The sequence below is a fragment of the Dermacentor albipictus genome, chromosome 5, assembly GCF_038994185.2.
Source record: "Dermacentor albipictus isolate Rhodes 1998 colony chromosome 5, USDA_Dalb.pri_finalv2, whole genome shotgun sequence".
Classification (NCBI taxonomy): domain Eukaryota; kingdom Metazoa; phylum Arthropoda; class Arachnida; order Ixodida; family Ixodidae; genus Dermacentor; species Dermacentor albipictus.
Genome location: NC_091825.1, coordinates 64,404,911 through 64,429,392, shown reverse-complemented (window position 1 = coordinate 64,429,392; position 24,482 = coordinate 64,404,911). Strand labels below are relative to the sequence as shown.

Below are 24,482 nucleotides of genomic sequence, written 5' to 3'. Positions count from 1 at the left end.
ACTTTTACTAACAGTTTCCAGGTTCATTCCTTCTTTTTCGCTGCGAGTCGACGTTTTTCCTTTATAGGTACTTCCTATCCTTAGTTTCCCATCTAATTTTCTTCGCATTCCTCAGTTGTTTTTCAAAACAGATTTTGCTTTCTTCCTCCCGCGCACCGAAGGACGCCCAACCCGCGTCTCCTTCTACCTCACGCGCTTCATTCGTATAGTCTCTGAAGCCAGCCTTGTTAAAGCTTTAGTCTAGATTGCGCTTCAGATTTTATACGCAACCGCGAATTTGGATGCGCCAGTCCAGAAGCCAGGACTCCTTTCCACGCGCCTCGATTTAACTTACACCGACCGTTACACTTGTCGTCCGCCATAGCACTCTATATCTAATCACAGCTGCAGTTACTTTTTTTTTTTTGCATGGAGCACTTGTGCTTTTTTAAGAAGGTGGCATGATATTGAACCGGCTAAACAATATAATACAATTGCCTGGCATAGACTGAACATCTATCGAGCAGCGCGGATGTGATGTCCCGCCTTCCTCTCTCTCCTCTCCCGGCGCTTACCTGCTCGCTCGCTCGCTTCCTCGCAACAGCTGCGCATGCGCACTTGTTACATGCTCTGACGTCATCACCGGAGAGGGCGCGTATGGTGCGCTTCGTGCGCTGCTCGCTAGGGGGCTACGCCCCGCCAGGCGACGCGTGCTGCGCTTCACCCACGCCCTCCCTCCCTTCTCGCCCGCATGTCGTGCCAGGCGAAAGGCTTTCACTCGCTTAACCTAAAGACCACCAACGCCCAGGTGCGAGTGCCACTAAGAGACACCCAAGTCAAAGATGAGCGTCGCCTACCATTTCTTTTTTATAGATTCATCAAAGCAATTAAACCTTCTATTTTCGCAGCAGTGCCAACTTATGTACCATGCTTTAGGCAGGGGTGGGTCATAGAGAAAACTAACACCGAGAAGAATGAAAATAAGAATTTAAAACATCACACGCACAGGCCAGATCGTGGTCTGGACATTAAACAATGTTTGCAATAAAAGTTAAAACGACTGGGAACGGCAACATAATAAACGACACACCCTGCAAGAATAACTACGGATACATGCAGCACATTTCACAGGCTATCAAGCAGTTGCATAAGAGGTGATTCAAGAAGGCATAACTCTATCACCTAGGGCAAGCATAAGAGGATGTCGCATCTTGGTTGAACATTCATGAAACGGCAGCTCACAAGTACTACGTCCATAGTAAAACACCACTGAAGTCATCATTCTAAAACACTGAGGTTCCCGAAACTGGCAGGAAGTAACTGAATTAATGCGAAACCAAAGTGGCAAAAATAGCTCATTATAAAATCCAGAATCAAAGAGAACAATGTCGCGCGCGTTCACCGGATTCAAGTAGCAGTGTACGTGTTCGACACAGCAGGCGCACAAGAACAAAGCAGCTAAATAACGGGACAGACAAGGAACACTTTGAGATCCTAACTGCTGTCTCAGTTCAAGTTACTCCCACAGTACAAACTTGAAAAGCGCCAATGACTACGAAAGCATTTCACGAGGTATCGATGAAGAAAAATAGGGTCCACGACAACCCGAAACGTAAAACAAATGTTAGTTCTGCTTCTTTTGTATCCCTTGGCATCTCGCTACTAGCAAATCAAATTATGCGTGCACCCCGGCTAATGCACAGCTTTCGCGCCACGCTTCCGCGATAGGTGGGACTGAAGCCCAGTGCGTCTGTCTTCAGAAGGCCCTTCACAGACAGTGGCCCAGTCGATCTGCGGCTGCGACGCGCAACCAAAGGCATCGCAGAACTCTCCGATGTGCCGAATAGAATTCGACAGGCTCAGCCCATCATCGTCGTAGTCGAGAGTCTGGCACGAGTGGTGCAGGACAAAAAGCATGAAGAATACTTGACTAGCCGAAAGATGGTAGTAGCTAGTGTTCCTGTATATGCTCCCGCAGGGAGCAGAGTTGCGCATACCTTTTCCGGCGCCGCTCGCACCGCTATTGGCCGAGCGCGATAAATGACGTCAAATGATCCGCGCCGCTGCGAAGCCAACTTTACGGGCGCATCGCCGACTCGTGCGAATTTGTCGTTTCCGTCAGTGCCATCGCCATTGCAATCAGCGGACCGTCGATCGTGCGTTGAGAGGAGGAGCTGCGGGTTTCAGGTACGGTATTCGACGATGTGAAGTCAAGGACCTTGGTGAAGTGATTCGAAACACATCGTACTGGCACTTGTATTCCAGTATGACGGGGTGCAGCGCACCACACTGCACAAACCGCACGGATGTCAGCCATAGGAGTAAATGCTTCAGCCAAGCAAACTAGCTGGAGACACACTGATACCATAGTGAGAGTGTTGTTGCTAACAAGTCTGGGCTTCTTGACTTTGAATGCACCCTTCAGAGTTTAAAATTGAAATGAATAATATGTACCTCTCTCGTCAACCGCAATTTCTGAAGAGCTAGGACATCTTTGCACAAAGCACACAAGGGAACAAGGATAAAACGGGTGCTAAGTTTGCATATGCATATTTAGCTCTCGAGCTGTGATAATTGTAATATATTCCTTCTCCGTGTGAAGTTTTGAGAACAGTAAAATTGATTCTAGTCAATTTATTGTCTTGAGGTGCACAGGCTTATTTATTTTTTTAAATAATTGCTGGCATAGAAGCTAAGCCGCAATTGTATGTGTGCTAGCTTGTGAGCATCATGTATCGGCCAGTGGAACAAAAACTTGTCGTTCATTTAAACACGCAAGAAATCTACGTTGTGCTTTGGTGAATGCTGTTTCCTGTGGGCGGGAGTGCAGTGAATGCACTGTTCAATGACGTAACATTTCTTTGCCTCTGATGCAGTAGGTCACAAAGCTTTGTAACCTGGCTTTTTGGCCAAAAGCTGCTTCAGTGATTTCATTGATTCGATACAATGTGTTCAACTAATGGCTTTTCTCCGAGTGGTAAGAGATCAAGAAAAATGTGTTGTCAAATTACAGTCTGCACTGTGTGAATAATCACTCTGCAAGTTTGCCATCTTGATGTGATTAGTGCAACAAAAATAACCTGTTGTTATTCTTAATAGCTTGTTGCCTTTCCAGTTTCTTTGAATTCTGCCCCCAAGGTTCCAAGAACCAGCACACTTGGCCTGCTGCCAGCAGCCGTTCATGCATTCCCTTGTATGAAATAAATTTGATCTAGAAGTTCTAGCATCTTGAATCTTTTTCTACTTGCAGATTTGCTGCTACATATATAGCTGATTAGTCTGCGGTATGAATGAATCGTAAAAGTAAGCTTTGCTTAATATGTGCGCATGTGAACATTTGAAATGCGCTTAAATCTGTGTCTGCACCGCATGTATCGAAAACGTGCAGCTGTTGTGAACGATGGTTAGTGATAAATGACGCTGTGTTAACGGTCACTGACATAACTGCAGGCACGATAGCTCTCTTGGCGACGCTCATTAATCGGCTGGTTTCGGCAGCCAAAATGCGCTAAGTGTCCACCTTACGTGTGTGGAGTTTTAAACACTCTTTAAAACATTCCTTGCTTTCTGACAGTGATAAGACAACTTCATATGCATGCTGAAAATCATTGCACCGCGTTTTGTGGCAACGTACTGCGCGTTTGCAAGCGAACTTTGGAGCTGTTCGAGCCACGGGAGTATTTTATTTTGGGGAATCGAAGGCGGTCCTACCCCCTATTTGTACGTTCATGTGTATGTTTGTATATGCGTGTTTACATAGGTACATACCAAGTTTCGGTTGGTTGGAAGCCCACCCCCTCCGACTGCACGAATGACTCGTTCGAGCGTAGCCTGTATTAAGAAGTGCCCTTTGCTAAGCGCCTGCGAACAATTGGCGCTTGTAGCTCGCTACCACTAGAGAAAAAAGCGGAACACCGCGCGGCATTTGGCTCCTGCGCGCACGAGGAGTGGCTTCGCTGCAGAGCTGGATCACCACGGCGGACCTATGCGCAACTCTGCTCCCTGCGGGAGCATATACAGGAACACTAGTAGTAGCCGAACGCCAGCGCCCTCCGGTGCCAACCCGGAGCAGCAACGGCGCGGGCGGTGGATTGCAGCGACAGCAGAGCGTGCTTCAGATCCGGGGCCAGGTCGCGTCCGAGGATGTCTCTCATACAGTACGCGCGAAAGAACACTTTTCGACCAGTCTTGAAATCCCAGTTCTTTCTGTCGATCAGCGCGTCCCAGAGAGCGTCGGCGAGCAGGACGCCGAGCACAGCGGCATTGTTCACAGGGGCGCCGTTGACTCGGGTGCGGTTGCCTCTGCGGGTGGCGTTGAAGTTGAGGAGCGTATAGACGCCGGCCGAGATGACGATATGACTGCCCGCTCTGCTGACAAACGCCTGGAACAAGTTATGTCGGAGCCTGTGCAGCCCTGAGAGGCCCCGCGCCGCGTTGATGCGTCTCACCTGAAAGAGTGAAAACAAACTTCCTCAGAGCACCGGAGGGCGACGGTATCGGTCTTGTATCTGTTAAAACATTCTGTAATTCTCTCGTGCCGCTGCGCCGCCTAACGTATACCTCTCGGCTTCACGTAAACCATTTTGCACTACTACTGGATCAAAATATTTGAGAATGAATACGTCGTACATACGCTAATATGACAGGCCTATACTGTCGCAGCCATGTACCTGGGTACGCACGACTCAAAACGCGTCGACGCCTTGAATTTCGGATTCACCGAGAGTTCTGTACAGCGTGCGCGCAGGAGAGCGTGGCTGTACTTACGAGGAGGGGTGCGTATTTCTCTGGCCCAATGCACGGCTTGCGAATGCGGTGACTAGGGTACTCGAGGACTACGATAAAATAGCCCTGGAATCCGTAATGTCATTTTGTTGGGAAAACGCTCGGTATGTGTAGCAATGTATGCACGGCTCCTTCGCCTAGAAATCTGCTTCGCTAGATGATCGTTTTTTTCTTTTGCACAGAATTTTTTTTCACCGTCAGCTAAGCAGGAAAAGCCCTGGCAATTCTCGCTTATATCTAATGTCACGTACTATAGCAATGTGCTAATTAAGCCTCCTGATTTACACGGTGCGATAATAATCGGGCTTACTAATATGCCTTTAAGACAATCAAGATTTGTTGAACAACGATTACCGCTGAAGTGCAGCTTTGGGCCAAGCAACATGTCTTGTCGGATGACTGCTGATTACTTCAAGCCTACGTGTACGTATGAACTTCTGTCCTCATTAACCGTCATTTGGATAACCCTTAGAAAAAAAATTGTTGAAAGGTTATTGAGATATCATTGTTCAACGTCAACAAATGACCTTGAAAGATCATTGGGGAATTGTTGAAACAGCATTGAGGAAATTGTTGACAAGTGTTGATAATTGGCCCGCGACATTCTGTCGAAACATCATTGTGGCCTCTCAATTTGAAAGATCGTAGGCATATCGTTGAAACTATGGTGTATTTCAATGTTGAAAGCCCATTGAAGCATTGTTGAAGATGTGTTGCCTGTCGATATTGAAAGCTAATTGACGTATTGTTGAAATGTGTCGTTTGTCAATGTTGAAAGCCCATTGAAGCATTGTTGAAGCTCAAACTTGAAAGCCCATTGACGTATTGTTGAAATGTGTTGTTTGTCAATGTTGAAAGCCCATTGAAGCATTGTTGAAGATGTGTTGTCTCAAAATTGAAAGCCCATTGATGTGTTGTTGAAATGTGTTGTTCATTAATATTGAAAGCCCATGGAAGAATTGTTGCAGATCTGTTGAACATCAACACAAATTATGTTGAAAGCCCTTTATGCCCCACTGGGTATTTAGCAGTTTAAACCTGCACTTTCCTTAAAATACTGCTGAGCTATGTTGCCTATAATTACCTTTGATGTCACGTTGGTATGTTTGCTGTGAGAGGGCAGGGATAAAATTTAAATACAGGCGTTTTGTATCGCAGGCCTCTGCCACCCTGGGCTCAAAAGCATGCTCCCAGATCGCCTGTAATAAACCATATTGTAAAACTGCTAGCAGTACTGTTATGCCACTTTTTTCAATTGTCAGAGTGGATGGACCTCCACAATATTAAGAGTGCTGAACTGATGCAGACAAAAACCATTTTTCTAGGTGAACTGTTTATTTGTAAACAAACATCTGTGTAAATGTACAAACATTTGTAGTTTGAGCACATCAGAAACTTCTTAAAAACTATTGCGCAGTACAAACTTCCTGCAGCTTGACACCATAACAAAACTGAATACTGAAGATGTAGTCTGTGTGGCCCTCAAGTAAAACACATTTCTCAAAAGAAATAAATTTTTAAAAATAAATACCTAAATTAAATGTAGAAGCAGACTGACATGACTGTTAATAAGAGCACTCAAAAAAGGCACTTGCTTTCTCTATTTGGGAGCCAGTGGTACTATTACCATGGCACGATTTGCTTGAGCCCACAGCACTCAACTGAGACCTGATATGCAGGGTGGTTATCTTTAAGTTTCATGGAATTTATTAAACACGGACTGTTGCAGCTAACATAATTCTAGATACAGAGTGCCAAACATTATTTGCATGAGAAATCAAGACACCATAGTCAGCTGATTAAGAAAAACTCAGTTCCTAATAAAGCTTTTCAAATTGTAGACGGTAATTTTACAAGGTGTATGCACTTAGAACGAACTTCCAGAATGACACCAGTAACGAGACACATGCCATCAAACTGGCTGTAGAAATGCACTGCTGTAGCACTTACTTTTTTTTAACAGAACGCACTGTTATGCATTGAAGCACAAAAGTAACCGGAATGCCCATGTATTTCTCACATTTATGGAAAAATTTCGCAACTGGTGTCATCCTGGAAATTAATTTCAAGTGAATATGTCTTTCAAAATCACTGGCTACAATTTGCAAACTGAAATATGTGCCGTGATGTGATAAGTGAATTAATAAATTTATGATAATCAGTTTAATGTTTCCATTTCTTGTGCTAGTAATGTCCACCTCTGAATAATCCAGCTCAAGAAAAAAAATTATGCTACCTGGCACAGACAACTTAAAGATCTGTAAAACTGAAAAAGGATCACTGTACAATCCTTATTTGTTGCTTGAATGGTATGTGCCAATTTCGGTAAACGTTACATACTTCTGAAAATGGCAATCACAATAAGTGATGCTGATGGGAGCAATTTATTATGCTGCATTGCTGTTACATGATCCAGTTGTGTTTTCCGCCATGATAACGTTCCTGCGCAGGTCATTCCATATCAAGCGACTTATTCATATTAACTACTTCAGATTTTTAAATGGAAAAAAAAAAACAGCTATTAGTGATGTGCTGGAATCAAAGTTACTCCTTGTGAGAGTTCCATTACAATTTTATTCACTGCCACAAAAAAATAACGAAAGAATTCAGAAAAAGATATGGTTTCATGCAAACATGAAAGGCACATCATGCCATTACCAGAGATCTTTCGTTGCATTTTAAATTTAAGCCGACTTATACCTATTAATTTTACTCATGTATTTTAGAAAGCAATAAGTTATTTTTACAAAGTTATGTCAAATGCAGTTTTTATTGAACTCTGACAATGGCACAGATGCACTTGCAGGTGTGCGATTCCATGCCGAATCGACCAGCGTTTTTTTGACAGCACACATATAGCTGAAACATTACTATATGTTTACTAGAGTTCAAAACTCGTTACCCACTTTTATTTATTTTTGCCAGATATTTTGTAGCACTTTGGTGACAGTTTAGTTTTCCTGCTCAGCTGAGCTAGAGGACATCAATCAACATTCTTCTTCAAATGCACATTGTATTGATCGAGGCCTTCAAATGGTGTGCGTGGAAATACGGTGAAGTGATGCAACTGCCAAAATAGCCAATTTTTTAAATATTTGAATACTTCAATTGCTTTCGGCACCGGCAAAAATGAGTCAAATTGCAATCCGTTAGTTTTTTTTTTCGTAACGAAGATTCACAGGACAGAAATTAAATACAGAATGGTAGCCCAGGTGACATAGTATAGCAAAAAAATGTGAAGCTTTGAAGGTTCAGCTAATCGCCTGTAAAAAAAAAACAAATTTTAATCTTTTGCAAGAAGCTTCATGTTGAAGGAAAAAACAGCTTTCATGGTTGGCCAACAAGTATGTGATACATTATTGGATGGCTCTACATGTCTGCTATGCATGTGTGAAGTTAAAAAAGGCATTATTTTTAAATGCGAGAGATTCTTTTTTGAAATTTTGTCAGCACCGACTTTTCTCGGATGTGCGCACTGCTTGCCGGCTGGGAATGCAGACCACAAAGCTGGCTTCGTCTCCACACAGATGACAGAGAAGCGGTGTTAGTGTCTGCATTTTATTGCCAAGGGACACATGCTCTAACGCAACGAGGCTTGTGTTTGGTGTGGGCCAGGTAAACCATACAGCCATTGCACATAAAATATCAATACGAGGTCTGTTAGAAAAGTATCCGACCTTTGGCTGAAGAAAAAAAAAAACTGGGATAACTGGAGCGTTGGAAACCTAATCACTCTCAAAGTAGTCTCCTTGGGACTCCAGCCACTTCTCCCAGCGGTGCTGCCATTGTTAGAAGCATTCCGAGAAGGCCTCTTTCCGAATGGAGTTTAGCTCAGCTGTCGTTGCAGCCATAATGTCTTCTCTTGTCTAAAATCACGCTTGTTTCAATGGCCCCTTGATTTTGGGAAACAGCTAGAAGATGCAGGCCGCCATATCAGGAGAGCAAGGAGCCTGTCGAACTACAGGAGTCTGGTTTTTCGCCAAAAGAGTCTGAATCAAGTGCGAGAAAAGCATTGTCGTGATGCATGCGCCAATTTCCTGTTGACAACTTTGGTATCTTGCGCCACACAGCATCACATAGGCCATGGAGGACATCCCTGTAGTAGTCTTTAGTGATTGTTTGACCCTGTGGTGCGTACCCGTGGTGTACCACACTGCGGGAGTCAAAGAAAGCAGTCAGCAACACTTTAACGTTGATGCGCACTTAGCGGTCTTTGGTTGGCGACGTGGAATGCTTCCACTGTAATGACTGGGATTTGGTTTCCCGGTCATAAACATACATCCAAGACTTGTCACCAGTGATTATGGTGTTCGTGAAGTTGAGGTCACTGTTTGTGGAATCCAGCATGTCTGTGAGACTTCAACACGAAGTTGCTTTTGCTCCACCATGAGCAGCTTGGGAACGAATTTCGGGGCAAATCTCTTCATGGCCAAATCTTCGGTGATAATGGAATGTGGATAAAATGTGCTGATGCCCACCTCTTCCACAATTTCTTGGATAGTCACACGACGGTCCCGCATCACCACAGGGTTCACTTAGGCAATGACCTGGTCATTTCGGCATATTGATGGCCGACTGGAGCGTGGCTCGCTCTCCACCGATGCGTGGTCGTCTTTAAACTGGTTGTACCACTCCTTAATCTGTGTGCTGCTCATAGCGCAGTCACCGAAAGCAGTCTGAATCTTCCGAATGGTTTCCACGTGGCTGTCGCCCAGTTTCTGGCAAAATTTGACGCAGTAGCACTGCTCCAGTCGCTCCGCCATTTTCCTTGCAATAAAAAAACGACGAGAGCACTGTGTACTACCTCATTCAAATGCTGCGTCCCAGCAATTCACGCTATTGGCAGGCGGGAAAAAATTCGTGCATGCGCGAAAAGGTTCAAGGGTGGCTGATGAAAACGCGCTTGTTTCATATTCATCAGGTGTCTGCAAAAAAAAGTCAAATACTTTTCTAACAGACCTCGTACGTATTAATATGCGAGGGAATCCTGCAGTGTTAAAAGATATCTTTCATGCAGTTTACAAAAAGAAATATCGGCTATTATGTAGACAGTAAATCCAGGAAGAGCGCTGATATTGTTCATACAAAGCATTTTAAAGGGCATGTCGCACTGCAATGCAACACAGAGGGAGCAGGACACTTCGTGCCCTGCTCCCTGGAGCCCAATGATGATGCAAGTAGAAAACACCTTCATAATTAAGACTGAAAACCTACATAAGTGTGAACAAATTCTTGTGGTGTTGTTTGCTACCACTGTTTCAGAGCCAGAACATGTTCACCTATAAAAGTCATATTTGCCTTGTTCAGTCTGATGTGGTCAGACACCACTGGCGACCACTTTTTGCATTCATGTTAAAAAAATACAAGTTGAGACTGCAGCTGCAGCGCTTGACGTCACCTGCCTTCGCAATGATAAAAAAGGCAGTCAGTTTGTTGAGTAGTTTTTGTGGCTAATTATATTAACAATCTTTCCTTGCTAGCTGACATGGCTTCATATATTTATGCTATATTTATGCTGTATGTGTGATCCACAAATGAACATTAGAGAAAATAATTTATTGCACTTAAAGAATACCTTTTTGTTACTTGTCACATGCATAGCAGACATGTAGGGCTGTGTAACGATGGGCGACATACTTTTGTGCCAACCTCCAAAGCTAATTTTTTACCTTCAACACGAAGCTTCTTGCAAAAAATTGGAACTTTCAGTTTTTTTAGCTGATCAACTGAACCTACAAGGCTTGAAATATTTTGCAGCTATCCCAAGTCAACCAGTCTGATTTTATATTTATTTTGTGCCTTCTGTATTTCCCTACATTAAAAGAAAATTCATACTTTGCAAATTTTGGCAGTCACACCACTTGTCTCTTGACATGAACATCATCTGAATATCTGGATCATACAATTTCCCTTTCAAAAGAAACGTGTATCAGTGCCTTCTAGCTTAGCTGGGCAAGAACAATAAATTTTTGCCAAAATTCAAAAAAACTTTTGCGAAGGAAAATAAATGGGGAGCAAGAGTTCGGAGTTTCAACTATATCTGTGATGGTCAAAAAAACGTTGGTTGGTTGCCCTGGAATGACTCAAGTGTATGTATGAAAGCAAATTTTCTCAAAAATTTTCTTATTGTACCTACTCAAAATCAAGCAAACTTGAAATGCTTTGCCATAGTGGAACAGTTCTTGACAAAATTGGGTGGTTTGGCATGAAATGACTTAAGATACTTAAAAAATATATTAATAAGGAAACACTATCCTTACTGGAACCATATCAAAAACGAACATAAAAATGTAGTGAACTGTAACAAAGCACAGCACTTGTATTCTGGATTAAGCAATCCAATGTGGGCTTCTCAGGAGACTTGCATAATTAGCATAAATAAAATTAACATAATAATGTCAAGGCATAGAAAGGCACAACATTTGTATGCTCATTTGAGAAATCCAAATTGGGCCCTTCAGGAGACTAACATAAAACATAAAAATGTCGAGAGTTACAAAAGCACAACACTTGTGTTTTGGTTTGAGCTGTCCAACTTGGGCTCTTGAGAGGCTATTGGTCCCATGCGAGAAGCGAGGCCAGAGTTCTTTACATAGGGCATGTTGGTACCAGGAAACTTGTGACACGTGAAGCCTGCAACAACAAGAAGCCAGAACAAGTTTTAAAAAGCAACTTCTACATGCAAAAGAATGGCATGCAATATGCCCTTGTTATAATGAAATTGATTTATGTATTTGTGTAGCTTAATTCCAACTTTCCACGGGTACAGCTTTGCAGCATGACCATTTAAATTGATTCTGTGTGGCACGGGACTCCACTAAGTGTCAAATGCAGGAAAGGGCAAAGAGGAACAAAACACTGTAGCAAAATAACTTTACGAATATCCTCAATGTCGAAGATGTGAACTTTGCTTGCTGAGAAACAAAATGGTGAAAAAAATTCATGTTGTTCATAAATAAACCTGAACTGACAATTAAATTATTTCTTGTAACTTTCATAATTAAAATATGCAGCATTTAACTGTGCTTTTCCATGCTCCAAATACAATACTGTCATGTCACTACAATTGAGTGTAGCTTCATTTGAAGTTAGGTTTCCTGAGTTCACATGCAATCGGAATGTACTTCTCGCCTTACAATGACTTAGGACTTTCTACATTAAAGAAGACACTGCTTACAGCAAAGTATGTTTTCTGCCTCAACGATTGAATTACTGTTATAATGAGGATTCCATGTAGTTGTGCACCAAGCTGCTTAGCATGAAACATGCAGAATGTGACAGATACGAAGAAATGCTGTCTTTTAAGAGCCATATGCCATAGGACTGACTTCTTTAACCCTTTTAGGGTTTACTGCCGTACATCTGTGGCTGTGACGGAACGTTCTGAAAAAATTTGCCGTTTCAGAACAAAGTGTTGCCTAGCATCCCACTGGAGGTGCTGCAACCTTCTGAGGCTTCTAGAAAATATTCTTAAAGTGCTGTCGCTCCATGGGTTTCTCCAAAACTGATTTTCACTTAGCTCCTTGGTGTCTGTCATTGCAGTAATTTGGGAGTGTTGCCACAAGTTTTTGTAAGTTTCATTACACAAAAAAATTATGCTGCTTTATCCTGCATAAAAAATAAAACATCTAAAACTGCAAATACTGAAATGGTATTGCCACTTCATCGTTATTTAAAAATATTATTTACCACTTCATTTTCTCGGAACGTCACTCTGAAGAACTTAAATCTGCAATAAAAATATTAAGAGTGCACGAAAAGTGATTTTTGAGGCTGAACCGAATAATGCTAGAAGCAAATCAAATAATGGATAGCTTCTGAATAATGAACAGCTGATATCACAATTAATGTAAGATGAGGCTCACAACCTAGTATTATTAATGTTGCAAGTTTCTGTCATTGTTATGTTATGAAGAGCTGTTTATTAAAAGCACTAATGGAGCAGCAAAAGGTTTCTTCACATGCACAGGACTCTTCAGTAAGCATAAATGATTGCTGTACAGCCTCTAAAGTACAGCTACTTAACTAATGTAGCCTGGTCTGCTATTCTTACAAGTTCTTACGTTTTATGTCTATACTATGTTATTGGACGTGAAAATTTACCGTACTTTGGCTCAAATTTCATGTTGGTGTTTCGAAATATTAGAATACTTACATTTACAAATAGTGACCATTCAAAGACTAAATTGAATAGGACACTATTCAATTCGAAAGTTTTGAGCATTTGCAAACCACAAAAAATATTAACTCCTAAATTAGAGAGGCATATTTCTCCCCAAAATGTGACCCTCAACGGGCTAAACAAGAGCAACAGAAAAGCCCATTCATCTTTTTGATTATTTTAAGCCCGTAATCTACTTGGCAATGGTTCATAATAACCCTGTTAACAGGTAGGTGAAGTAAGGAAGCAGGAATCAATTCTAACAATTTCAGAATGGGAGTAGTGGACATGTCCGATGGACTGTAAGAAGCTTTATACATTGGGCCCCAAGAGCCTATTTTCAATTTATTGAAGTATATGGGGAAAAGCCACAAATATTTTTTTCATATCTTAGAATACAAAGTGATAAAGTGTGCGTTAATAAATACGAGTCATAGGTTAAGTGCTTAGAATGAGTAAGCGCCCACTAAACGTAGTACTGTTGACAGCAATGCTTGCAACTCTGTCCATGTTGTTTCTTTGATTGAAACAACCAAAAGAAAATTGCCACACCACTCAGGTTCCCTCTGCTAAAAGGCTGCTGTCTGGCATCACATGGACCTCCTTCAATATAGGAGCAACCTTAATTCGATGTGGTCTGTTAAAATTGGTGAATCTACTGTTTCACATCTCAGAACCTGGAGAGCTGTTTTGATTTCTGCAATTTGGTGAACGTGCTCCTGCTCGAGCTGAGCAGTAACCACACTTGAGCATAGCTTCTCCGCAATTCGTGTATTAGAATAACACTTTCAGGCTAATTAAACATGTCCTCCATGCCAATAGATTTGGAGCGTGCTTCACAGACAACTATTCCTTGCAATGAAAGCCATGTAGCACTGCTAATGCGCCAATACAGCTCATGTTATGTGGTGGAGCCACTAAAAACTTTCAGCTGTGAAGGCAGCTTTCAAATTTTAGAAGCATTTGTGTATGGCGGCATTACGCACTTATGATCACATGAACAGTCATTCCAAATAGTAGGCTATCGTAGCACACAACTGCACACACGGGCTACTTGAAAGTCGTTTGTTATGCCAATGGCAAGTTCATAATTTTAGAAAAAAATGTGAATGTAAAAATGCAACCAGAAAGGATATATGGTACTTGCCTATAACAGCACTGACCCTGGTGGGGTCAAGAGCCCTTTTTGCCCCTTGGTGTTATTTCCAAAGGCCAAATGGCCCATGAGTTCCTCCTCTTTGAACACATGGTGAAGCAAGGCCCTTGCAAACTTTCCTGGTCCACCATGGCAGGCCATGGTAAGCTGTGCCAGGATAACCTTCTCAATGTGCACTCCTTCAACCTATGTGAACCTGCACGTTTAAGTAAATGTTAGCAAAACAGTTTTAAGCCTTTCAAGCACATTCACACAACATCCCTACTGCAAATAAATTAAAAAAGTACCTGTTGCAAATCTAGAATGCTAAACAGGACTTCTTACAAGCTTCTTATGCTGTCCGGATGCCACGTTTCAGAAGAACAATCCAGCACAAACAAGAATAATAAACCAAAGTATCCAAACATCTAGTACTTGAAAAAGGGGAGTACCAGCGAAACACAAATGACACGCACACAAGGAAACGGCATTAGACACGGACTCCCTGTCTAACGCCTCTTCCGTGTGTGCGCGTCCTTTGTTTTGCTGGTACCCCCCTTTTTCAAGTTCATCATGCACCAACTGGCCCAAGAGCTTGAGCTAATGCACATCTAGTACTATTTATTGTGATTACCATTCTTAGGATACTTCATATTTTCAGGTCTCTATTTTCCCATCCATTTGTGTCAATAGGTAGCCCATGGTCTAATGGGGAGATTGGGCTGCTATGTTGAGGGAAGAGTTCAAAATCAACCGTCAGAACAGCTTGGGTGACTGGTTATGCGACCCTGGGCATATGCCACTTTTCAATGAATCTCTTTCCCGCTACCTTGGGCAACTGCTGCTGCTTGTGTTGGCAAGCAGCATTAGGAGCTCGAAGAGGGACATGATTGTCGATCATTACTAAGATTACCCCTACACATCATGTTCACTTGCTGTGCTCCAGATGTAATGTGTGAGGATTCCACTCCACTGTATGAAATGTACATAAGTTGCAAGGACAGTATGTGCCAACCACCACCTCAATTAAATTAATCGACTCGCAAAGCACAGGCTCCACAAGATCACGGAGTGAACTCAGAAGTTTGTGGACAGTCAGTTGATGTCCATGTCAGGGACTTTTAGGGAGACTCGGTCATTTCCTCGATGTGCATCATCGTGCCGTCACACATTGTATTACAATTCTGTCTGTCTTGTTGTACCACCGTTCTAATAGTCATCACGTATCACCACAATTCAATATATAAATAGACACTTATATCTACTGTTTATTTAATCTTTATGGAGAATACTTTGAGCATGAGTTTTTGCAGAGATCATGAATTCTACAGCTTTAAGGAGCACTAAAGAAATATAAATTAATTAAATTCTGGCATTTTAAGTGCCAAAATGACAATCTGATGTTTAGGCACGCCATAGTGGGGAACTCTGGACTAATTTTTACTAAATTAGGCTGCAAGGTACCTGGGCAGTTTTGTATTTACCCTCCATCAAAATGCGGTTGTTTGATCCTGTGACCTCGTGCTTAGCGGAGCTGTGCTAACACCCCTAAGCAACTACGGCATGAAAGCACTATAGAGAAAAATTATTTTAGATGTATCTGTACATGACCTTCCTACAATTCAAGAGATTCACTCATACCGTGACAAGAGGCCGAGTAAACTGTAAAAGCAGCAAGAGGAAAGATTGGTGGCAGTGCTGCCTTGAAGTTACCACACCCGCTTGCTGTGACGTCATGGATTTAGATGATGTCTGTTCAGGTGTAGCAATTTTTTTTACAAATAAAGATGTTCTTCATCATATTCCAAAAACCCAAATAAAAAGCGTCAGGAACATTTACAGAACCAATACAACCAAAGTATGAAAAAATACTTGGAATCCATGATGTGACAATGAGGTGTCAGCACGAAGATTTTGGGGCGATACTAAGAAAATTAAACTTTGAGCTTTATTTTCTCTAATAATCAAGCAACTACCAAGAAATTTACAGAAGTAGTTATTTAAGACGATGCTTTATTTAAAATTCATTTAGGGTGTCATTAGTGTCCCCTTAATACAAAACAAGGAATGCACTTGGCTGCGTAATAGGTTAACATGCATCACTGGTTCTCATTAAGGTAGGATTATCAGTATAGCAAAGGGCATGCACTGGCTGCTCCAGAGGGGAGCCCTTCCACTTCCCCTCAACCTTCCAATTTCCAATTTATGAGCAGTGATGCAATTTCTGTACCTTAACAAGACATAATGCCAAGATAGAGCATGTGGTGACCGGCACTTCGCACCATCCAGCTCGGCATCAATCTTTTTGGAATTTGGCCCTTGAAATGCAGAAAGCCCCGATCATTGCTCGTTCTTCAGCCAACTTTCTCGAAGGGTGCTGCTGTTCTGGTTTGATACATCTAGCAGTGCACTGCTGTATGACATAGGCCATTATACCTTCGTTCTGGTAAAACTATAAAGATGTTCACTCATGTAGACCACTAATGTCCACACTAAGTTTCATATCAGGCATATACACTGAAAAAGACACATTCTGCGTTTAATATGTTCACAAGTGACACTGAATTCACTCCCAGTCCCGGTGCAGTTGTTAAGTCTTTCAGCTGAGTGCTTAAAGGCACCATGTCTCCTAATGAAGGCACTCTGCACCAATTGATCACTGGAGCAAATGCCTTGCAGTTGCATCAGCAATGTTTTTTTTTTCCTGCTTCCTGCAATACATTTTCACGGCATCACTGTATTTGATCATGGTGACGCTACAGAATGGATGACCAAAGAATTCACCTTTAGCGTGCCAGCTGGGGCGTCTCCCAGCTCACTTTGAATCTGAAAAAAGATGTCAGTATTAAAACATGAAGCCACGATGCAGCAAAAGCGACAATCAAAAGAGCTACATGGACCATTAGGCTGACATAAATGGACGGATATAAATGACTAGTCATCGAGTACACGAAAGTGTGGCTGCTCTTGCCAATGGCAGTGTGAGCTTGTCAAATAATTTATTTCACATTCCTCTACTTATATTAAAAATTATTTCCACGCATCTACTTAACTGTTATGGCCACATATTAAAGGCAGCTCCTTCATATAAGGCCCCAGTGTTACATTCTTTTACTCCCCGTCTACCTGATGCTACTGAAGTTTTGCTTACACTCAAAGAAAGAATTTCACAGACCTGCTCTTTCGACAAAAAACATTATTCCAAGCTTGTGGCAAAGCGTCGTCATTTAGTTCACAATGATGCGCTCCCCTTTCAATCTGCTCACTGTGTAGTACTCGGATTCAAAGCAAAAATGGCTTTTCGACATAACTAGCTACTTCTATGGTCACAAGAAACAATGCTAATTATTGATGTTTATGTTGCCGATAACATATACATGCCGCCTCGAAACACAGTGGGACGACAAGGCAGATATGCCAGGCATTTATCTCGTTCCTTTACTGATTTTAAAACTTTGTTACATCAATCAGTTACTAAAGTGCGAAAAGCTGAAATTTCACGCTGTTACATTTCTTTTAATGTTCTATCCCAGTAAAGTAGGACCTGGAGTGCCATGAAATCTGCCTTTCCGTGAATGCAGAGCACCTACGCGAAGCCGTTTGGGCGAAGCACTCGATGGCACCGAACGGAGAAGATAAAAAAAGAAAGTTGAATGCGCGCTAACAGGTGGAAAACAAAACACACGCGGTTGGCAAGGCGTATAACTCGGTGATTTCGCAGCACTCTGTGGCATCACCCCTATTGTATGTCACGTATCGCATAGAATCGCGTGTACACACTTGAAATTTTTTATTATTGCGAGACAGCCTCCTCTGTGTTTTCCGGTCGCGCGAACGTCGGCCGCACGGCGTGACAGATAGTGGGGCGTTGAAGCACCGCGGTGTCACTCGATCCTGAAGGGAACAGCGCAACAGAATACATTTTCGCTGATCCCACCGCCACCCCCCCCCCCCCCCTTTGTTGCTACAGCTCACTCACACGCCTTGTACTAGCGTGGCGCAAACGAAATATCTTCGATTACAGTACAGATCGGACGGTTTCAGGTCGCATTGTTATGCGCTCATTAATAAGGCTAACTCAATCGGTGCTCGAACACCGTATCAGAAATCATGGCGTACAACAGCCCTGTTTTAGCTGGCACCACATAGCTGCCTTACGTCACCACAAGCGGAGAGTAAAGTTAAACCAGGACAAAGCTCCACGTTATATATCACAAATCTAGTGCTGTACAACCAATTCTCGCAACGGAAGGATAGTGCTAGGAATGAAAACTAGAAAAGAGGCCCGCGCAAAACACGCACAGGCGCTGAACTCATTTCCGGGCTCCCGTACACCGCTTCGCAATGGACGAACAAGGGGAATTCGAAACATCAACTCACCTTTGATGACGCTGAGTCGGAGGCGATCATGGCGATCTTCGAGGCAACAAGCCCATAAAAAGCGAGCAACACGCAGGAATATTCCAAAGATGTCACAGCGAAGCACACAAAGAACGCAGAAAAGCAGGAAGCTTTCAAGCGAACGGCGTACACGAACTCGCCGGAATGCTCCAAGCATCAACACCGCAAACGCGCAATCATACATGTACACTCATACAAATACACGCTTATATTATCATAAATTGTACTATTTGATAACAAATTCTGTGATGTCATGTTATTACAGAACAATTGTTGCGCTTTGCATGTGTATGAAAGTTTTTTGCTTCACTTCTTTGATGAACTACTTTCTTTGGCGCAGTAACGCGGTGCACCGGCCGGAGCTAATGGAGTGCGCGGAAAAAGGCGCCAAATTCAAACGTCGCAAACGCCGTGCTAATTTGTGCGCGCACAGTTTTCGTCGTTTGGATTTTAAAAAAAAGTAATGCGTGCCGCAACCATGCGAACTGAACTATTGACCAGAAAAGTACAGAAACGTCGCTGTTTGTGCTTCTTATTTCGACGTCACAGCAAACTGCAGGCGGTCTGTCGTCCCATTCTTTTAAACATTTGTGTGTGTGCTTCTGCGCTGTGCGATTTGTCACCGAGAACGTATAGCAGCGCAGATTCTGCTTGGTGGCCGAGCAGATTCCCAACACATTCGCCAGCACCCCGTCTACGTCACAGAAAAGAATGTGGCCTCCATGTGAAATATGAGCACGATGACATACATATCAGCCAAGCTTTTTGTTTCGTTCTGTGCGTGCTAACGGGTAACATCTAAGCGATACGCACTCTGTAAAAACGATGTTCACTCCTTTATCCGCCGCACCCGCCGTGGTGGCATAGTGGCCTGAGGTGTTGCGCTAATAACCCGAGTGCTTGGGATCTAATGCCGGTCGGGGCGGCTGCATTTCGATGGAGGTGAAATGCAAGAACGTCCGTGTACTGTGCGTTCGGTGCAGGTTAAAGGACCCCAGATGGTGAAAATAAATATGGAGTTTCTTACTACGGTGCGGCTCATAATCAAAGCGTGGATCTGGCACGTCAAACCCCAGACTTGAATTTTGTTAACGTCCTCCGCCACCTTGACCATATTTAACATGGAGGCATGCAATGCCGTTTCCTAACACACAGCCAGGGCACTGCCCCCTTATAATGGACGCCGATGGAAATGCAGGATGCGTCCAATCATCGGTTGTTTGTCACTGCTAGTAGAGACGTTTGTCTTCTCAAACTGCATATATATATATATATATATATATATATATATATATATATATATATATATATATATATATATATATATATGCAGGGTGTTTCTTCCTGCTAACTTTAGGCCGAGTGTAAACTCTATGCATTCTATGACGACGCGACTAAATGCATGTTGCTCCCTTTGGTATGTAGCGTGTCGCGCTATTTCTGTGTTTTGCTTAATTAGCTAATTAGTCAAGGATAATTAACCAACTTCTGAAGCAAGGAAGTTAGGAAAAAAATTCCAATTAGCAAGTTGCAGAGCAGTTGGCAACACGTACGAATAAACCGTTTCTGTCTTTCTATGTGTTAAGCATTAGTGTTTTTCAGCTTACTGCGTATGCTCGCGAAATACAAAAAGCATCACATGACATGCCCGCCTGCGAGTCGTGATTGCACTGCTCCTAAGCCTTCCGCGCACAAACGAAAACATACCATTTAACCGGTGTGAACACTCGTCTGCTTATCGCCATCATGAACCGCAGCGAGGGAAGCACGTCGCTGGCGTCAATTATAATACCTCAGCCAACGTCTTCGTCACTGCCCTGTCGCCTTTTAAGCGGCAGCACACCCTGCTCGATGGTATGCTCGTTTGAGAGCGCTGCAAGCACGGCGCGCAAGCGGGTATGTCAGGTGATATTTTTTGTATTTCGCGGGCATCCGCAGTAAGCTGAAAAACAATAACGCTTAATAGATAGAAAGTTAGAAATGGCCTAATCGGACGTTTTACAAAGTGCTCTAGAACTTCCTAATTGAAATTTTTCGCCTAATTAACTTTGTTCCTTCAGAATGGGTAATTTTCTTGACTAATTAACTACTTAGGAAAAATACAAGAATAGCGTAACACATACAAGAGTGAGCAACATGCATTTGGTCACATCGTCTTATGGTGCATCGGCATATTTTTAAACTCTGAGTAAAGTTAGCTGAAACACGTGTATATACATCTATGGTTCAAGTAACGTGAAACAACACCCTGTATATATGCAATGGTGACAAGTGATCAGTAAAGCAACATATATATGCAAAAAACGCACACATACGTATGTTCGTGTGTTTTTCACATATACTTCGAAACTCAATATTGCTCGTGACTCAATCTTATTCAACAATAAGTTAACAACATTTAGTAAACGACTTTATTGTTGAAAACTACTCAACAATGGTTCAATACTCAATACTATTCAACAATATGTCAAGAGAATTTAGTCAACGACTTTATTGTTGAAAATTACTCAACATTGGCTCAATAATAGTCAATAATATTCAACAATATATCAACAGAATTTAGTCAACGACTTTATTGTTGGAAACTACTCAACAATGGCTCAATAATACTCAATACTATTCAATGATATATCAAAAGAATTTAGTCAACGACTTTATTGTTGAAAACTACTCAACAATGGCTCAATAATACTCAACACTATTCAACAATATACCAACAGAATTTAGTCAACGACTTTTTTGTTGTGAACTGCCCAACAACTTTACTGTTGAATTATTGCTCTGTGGTTTCAATATTTGTTGAGGTATTGTTGAAAGGCTATTGAGTCAACAATTCGTCAACAATATGCCAACAACATTTCAACAGTCATTTTCATAAGGGAATGCTCACCTGGAAATGGAAATCGCGGAATTCCAGCACGTTCTCGAAGTAGTTATCGCTCGCGTCGGGCAGGTGGTGCGAGTACGGTGCTGTCATGTCCACGGCCAATACGACGCGAACGCCTCGCACCACCCTGCGAACCTCGCTCGAGATTAGGTATGCGGAGAAGGTGACTTGAGCGTCCGCAAGCACGGCGTCGGCGACTCTGTGGAATAACTGCAGCACGACAGCGTCTCGGTCGGGACTGGTCATCTGCTGCGTCAACAACACGTCCCAGAGTGGAAACAGTTTCACGATCTCCTCACCGTAGAAAGCCGCCCGGGCCACTAGGCTAGCGGCCACCTTCATATTTGTGATTTCTCGGGCAAACATCGACCACGCCGTATGGACAGAAAAGTAGACGAGCGCCGAATGCTGGACGGTGACGTCCTTGTCGACGAGCACTTCTACGATGCCCACGATATTGGAGGGATCCTCCAGGCCAATCAGTGGGAAGGTCCTCAGAATCGGCTTCCACGAGGACATGTCTGCGTTGGGAAACGTTTCATCCAGGAAGGAAAACTTGCCCGCGTAGACATTCTCGTCGAAAACAGTGCGTGCGGCTTGCAATCGCGCAACCAAAGCCGTCAAGGCGGCGCGAGTAACGTTAAGACCAGTATAACTGTTCGCGGTGTCGAACATGACTTCCGTGAACTCTGTGGGATAGGAAGTGCCGGCAGTCAGTATGTTTGGCGCGGCTAGAGCGGCGATGACGAACAGCGTTTCGTTCCTTTCGTGCCACCGTACGCTGTCAGCTCTGAAGACGCTGAAGATGTAGTACCGGAAGTGTAGCAGACCGACGAGTTTGATCAGGTCCACGGCGTGCGGCGAGATGGTTCCCGACCACCGCCGAAACAGGTCGACGACGGCTTTCACCGCGTGCTCCGCGGTGAACAGATTGCCGACGGCCGAGGCAAGGCAGCTCTCGTGGTGCATCCTGAGGACGTCGCTGACGGGCGAGCGCAGTTTGCCCTGAAGAGTCGGGTGAAGCACGGACGAGGCTAGCGCGCGCTCCACGATCGCCTGGCGGTCCACCTTGTTCTTCTTGTAGCAGGCGTAGCCGATGAAGTTGTTGCAGGGGTCCACCGTCAGGTTGGACAGCATGATTATAGTTCCGATAGCTTCGGGGCAGCAGAAAGGCGGGACCTCAGGGCCCGGGTCGGACGAAGGGCCTACGATGGCGCGCACCAGGGCCCACAGGAGCGCCGCGAAGCCGAACAGAAACAGCGGTGCGAGCAGAATCAAGCACGCAACGAAAACTTGGTGACCGTGGGTGCACGAGGCTTCGTCACCGGGCATTTCATTGGGAAGCCCCTAAGAAAGCAAGGATTCGACGGAACGTTCAAGCTACTTCTTCTTCTTCTTTGGGTCGCGGCTCAAGGCAAGTACCAAAGATGCCGCAGTTACCGTTGTAGGACGCGGCAGTCTATGAAATGGCGAAAAGGAAGTTCCGTTATCGCGCCTGCCCATATAAATTTAACTACATTACTTTGGGTGTCTGGACATAAGGGATTATCGGTGAACGAAATGGCTGGAAATCTCGCGAGAGCGGCCCTCAGTGGCCCTGTCCTGTCATTAATTACTTCCTACATCAGCTTACTTAACTACTGCTAGATTCAGTAGATATGCAATTGCTCAAGACATCCTGAACCCAACTACAGCAGTTTTTCCCGAATATCCACACGTCCTATCCCCTCGGCAAAAAAATTCATTTACCACCAGAAAAACTGAAGTGATGTTTACCTGATTAAGTTGGCAAACACCATTATTACATATTTATTATAACAGGGCTGGCCTGCGCCCTCCTCTCTGTGCCCAATCTGTGCAGAGGATGAGACCATAGATCATTTTAAATGCAAAGCACTTCATGGGCAACATTTGCCACTTTCACAGCATTTATCTAGCCGCCTTGGTCTTGGTGCTCTCATGGTCGTTCCGTGAACTTGATAAGTACCAAAATTGGCATAGTATGACAAGAGCGTATGATGAACATAAATGATAGGCATGAGATGAATATCATGACATGCGTGTCATCTAGGCCATGAAACAGCCGCCTACGCCTTGGTGCTCTCATGGTCGTTTCGTTAACCTATATGGTAGACTCGCAGCGCACTGGTTCGCATAACATCGATTTCCATAGGGCGTGCAGATCTGCCGCCTTTTTCATTATCTTCCCTTTTTTATTATCTCCTCTTAGAATAAGAATTTATTTTAATGAAGGCGAGTTAATAAATTAAAGTCTAGATTATTCTGCGTGCCAATACCATGATGTGATTATGAGGCACGCCGTAGTGGGGGACTGCGGGTTAAGTTTGACCACCTGGGTTTCTTTAATTAATGGGCATATTGACACGTGTACTTGTCTTTATCGGGCGACAAGTTTTGTCGCCTAACAAATCTTATCGCACAGCGCGGGACGCGCTTGCATGTATTCGAAGTTTCTGGAAAGTTATCGATGCTTCTATCCGCAGTCTGTTGTTGCCGAACCTTGTGTTATCTGATTTATTCGCCTGACGCGAATGATGTAGAACTTTATGGAAGGCACGCGGGTCACAACGATTAGTCTGGAACATTCGACGATTGTATATAAAAGCCGACGCGCTTGAACCGCTGATCAGATTTTCGACGATCGCCGACCGTGTTCGCCGCTATCGTTGTGCTATAAGTGTAGCCTGTTTTGTGGGCACAGGTTCGCCCAATAAAAGTTAGTTTTGTCTATCACAGTATTGCTACTGTGTTCTTAACGTCACCACCACGTGACAATATAATGAAAAGTACAAGGGCGTTCTTTTGCGTTTCGCCCTCATCGAAATGCGGCCGCCACTGCCGGGATTTGATACCGCACGCCCTCCGGTTTAGCAGCAGAACGTCAAAACCACTACGCCGCGACAAGAGGTGGGCATATGCCTTCATTTTTTTTTCTTCTCCTCCCTCACCCTCACTATGCCAGTGTCCTCCTCACCTCACCATTGGATTGAAAATTTTGACCGCCCTTCCTCACCCTCCATCCTCACCTATAAAAAAGTTATCCGCCCTCCCCAACCGCACCCTCTCGCTGAAAAGGCTACCGTCATTCTCTTACCATACGTTTTATACAATTT

The 24,482-nt window shown here is 43.5% G+C and overlaps 1 protein-coding gene and 1 long non-coding RNA gene across 2 annotated transcripts; both read right to left on the bottom strand.

The window, feature by feature from the left end:
• Positions 1–868: 868 nt before the first annotated feature.
• LOC135911743 (uncharacterized) lies at positions 869–22,827 on the bottom strand. The gene is made up of 2 exons (XM_070538431.1): positions 21,352–22,827; positions 869–4,427 (listed from the first exon to the last, which is right to left on the bottom strand). Exons 1-2 carry the CDS (start codon positions 22,678–22,680, stop codon positions 4,005–4,007), a joined length of 1,752 nt encoding a protein of 583 aa, XP_070394532.1. The 5' UTR covers positions 22,681–22,827; the 3' UTR covers positions 869–4,004.
• Positions 7,043–18,610, bottom strand: LOC139059892 (uncharacterized). Its single transcript, XR_011514480.1, has 4 exons — positions 18,441–18,610; positions 16,845–16,886; positions 14,073–14,277; positions 7,043–11,397 (listed from the first exon to the last, which is right to left on the bottom strand). It is a non-coding gene; the product is annotated as an uncharacterized lncRNA (long non-coding RNA).
• Positions 22,828–24,482: the final 1,655 nt, after the last annotated feature.

Excerpts from the sequence above, each read along its gene's own strand:
- LOC135911743 (XM_070538431.1), bottom strand. The coding sequence starts at position 22,680 with ATGCCCGGTGACGAAGCCTCGTGCACCCACGGTCACCAAGTTTTCGTT. Across the intron at positions 4,428-21,351 it reads TCCGCGATTTCCATTTCCAG|GTGAGACGCATCAACGCGGC; the intron begins GTGAGCATTCCC and ends TCACTCTTTCAG.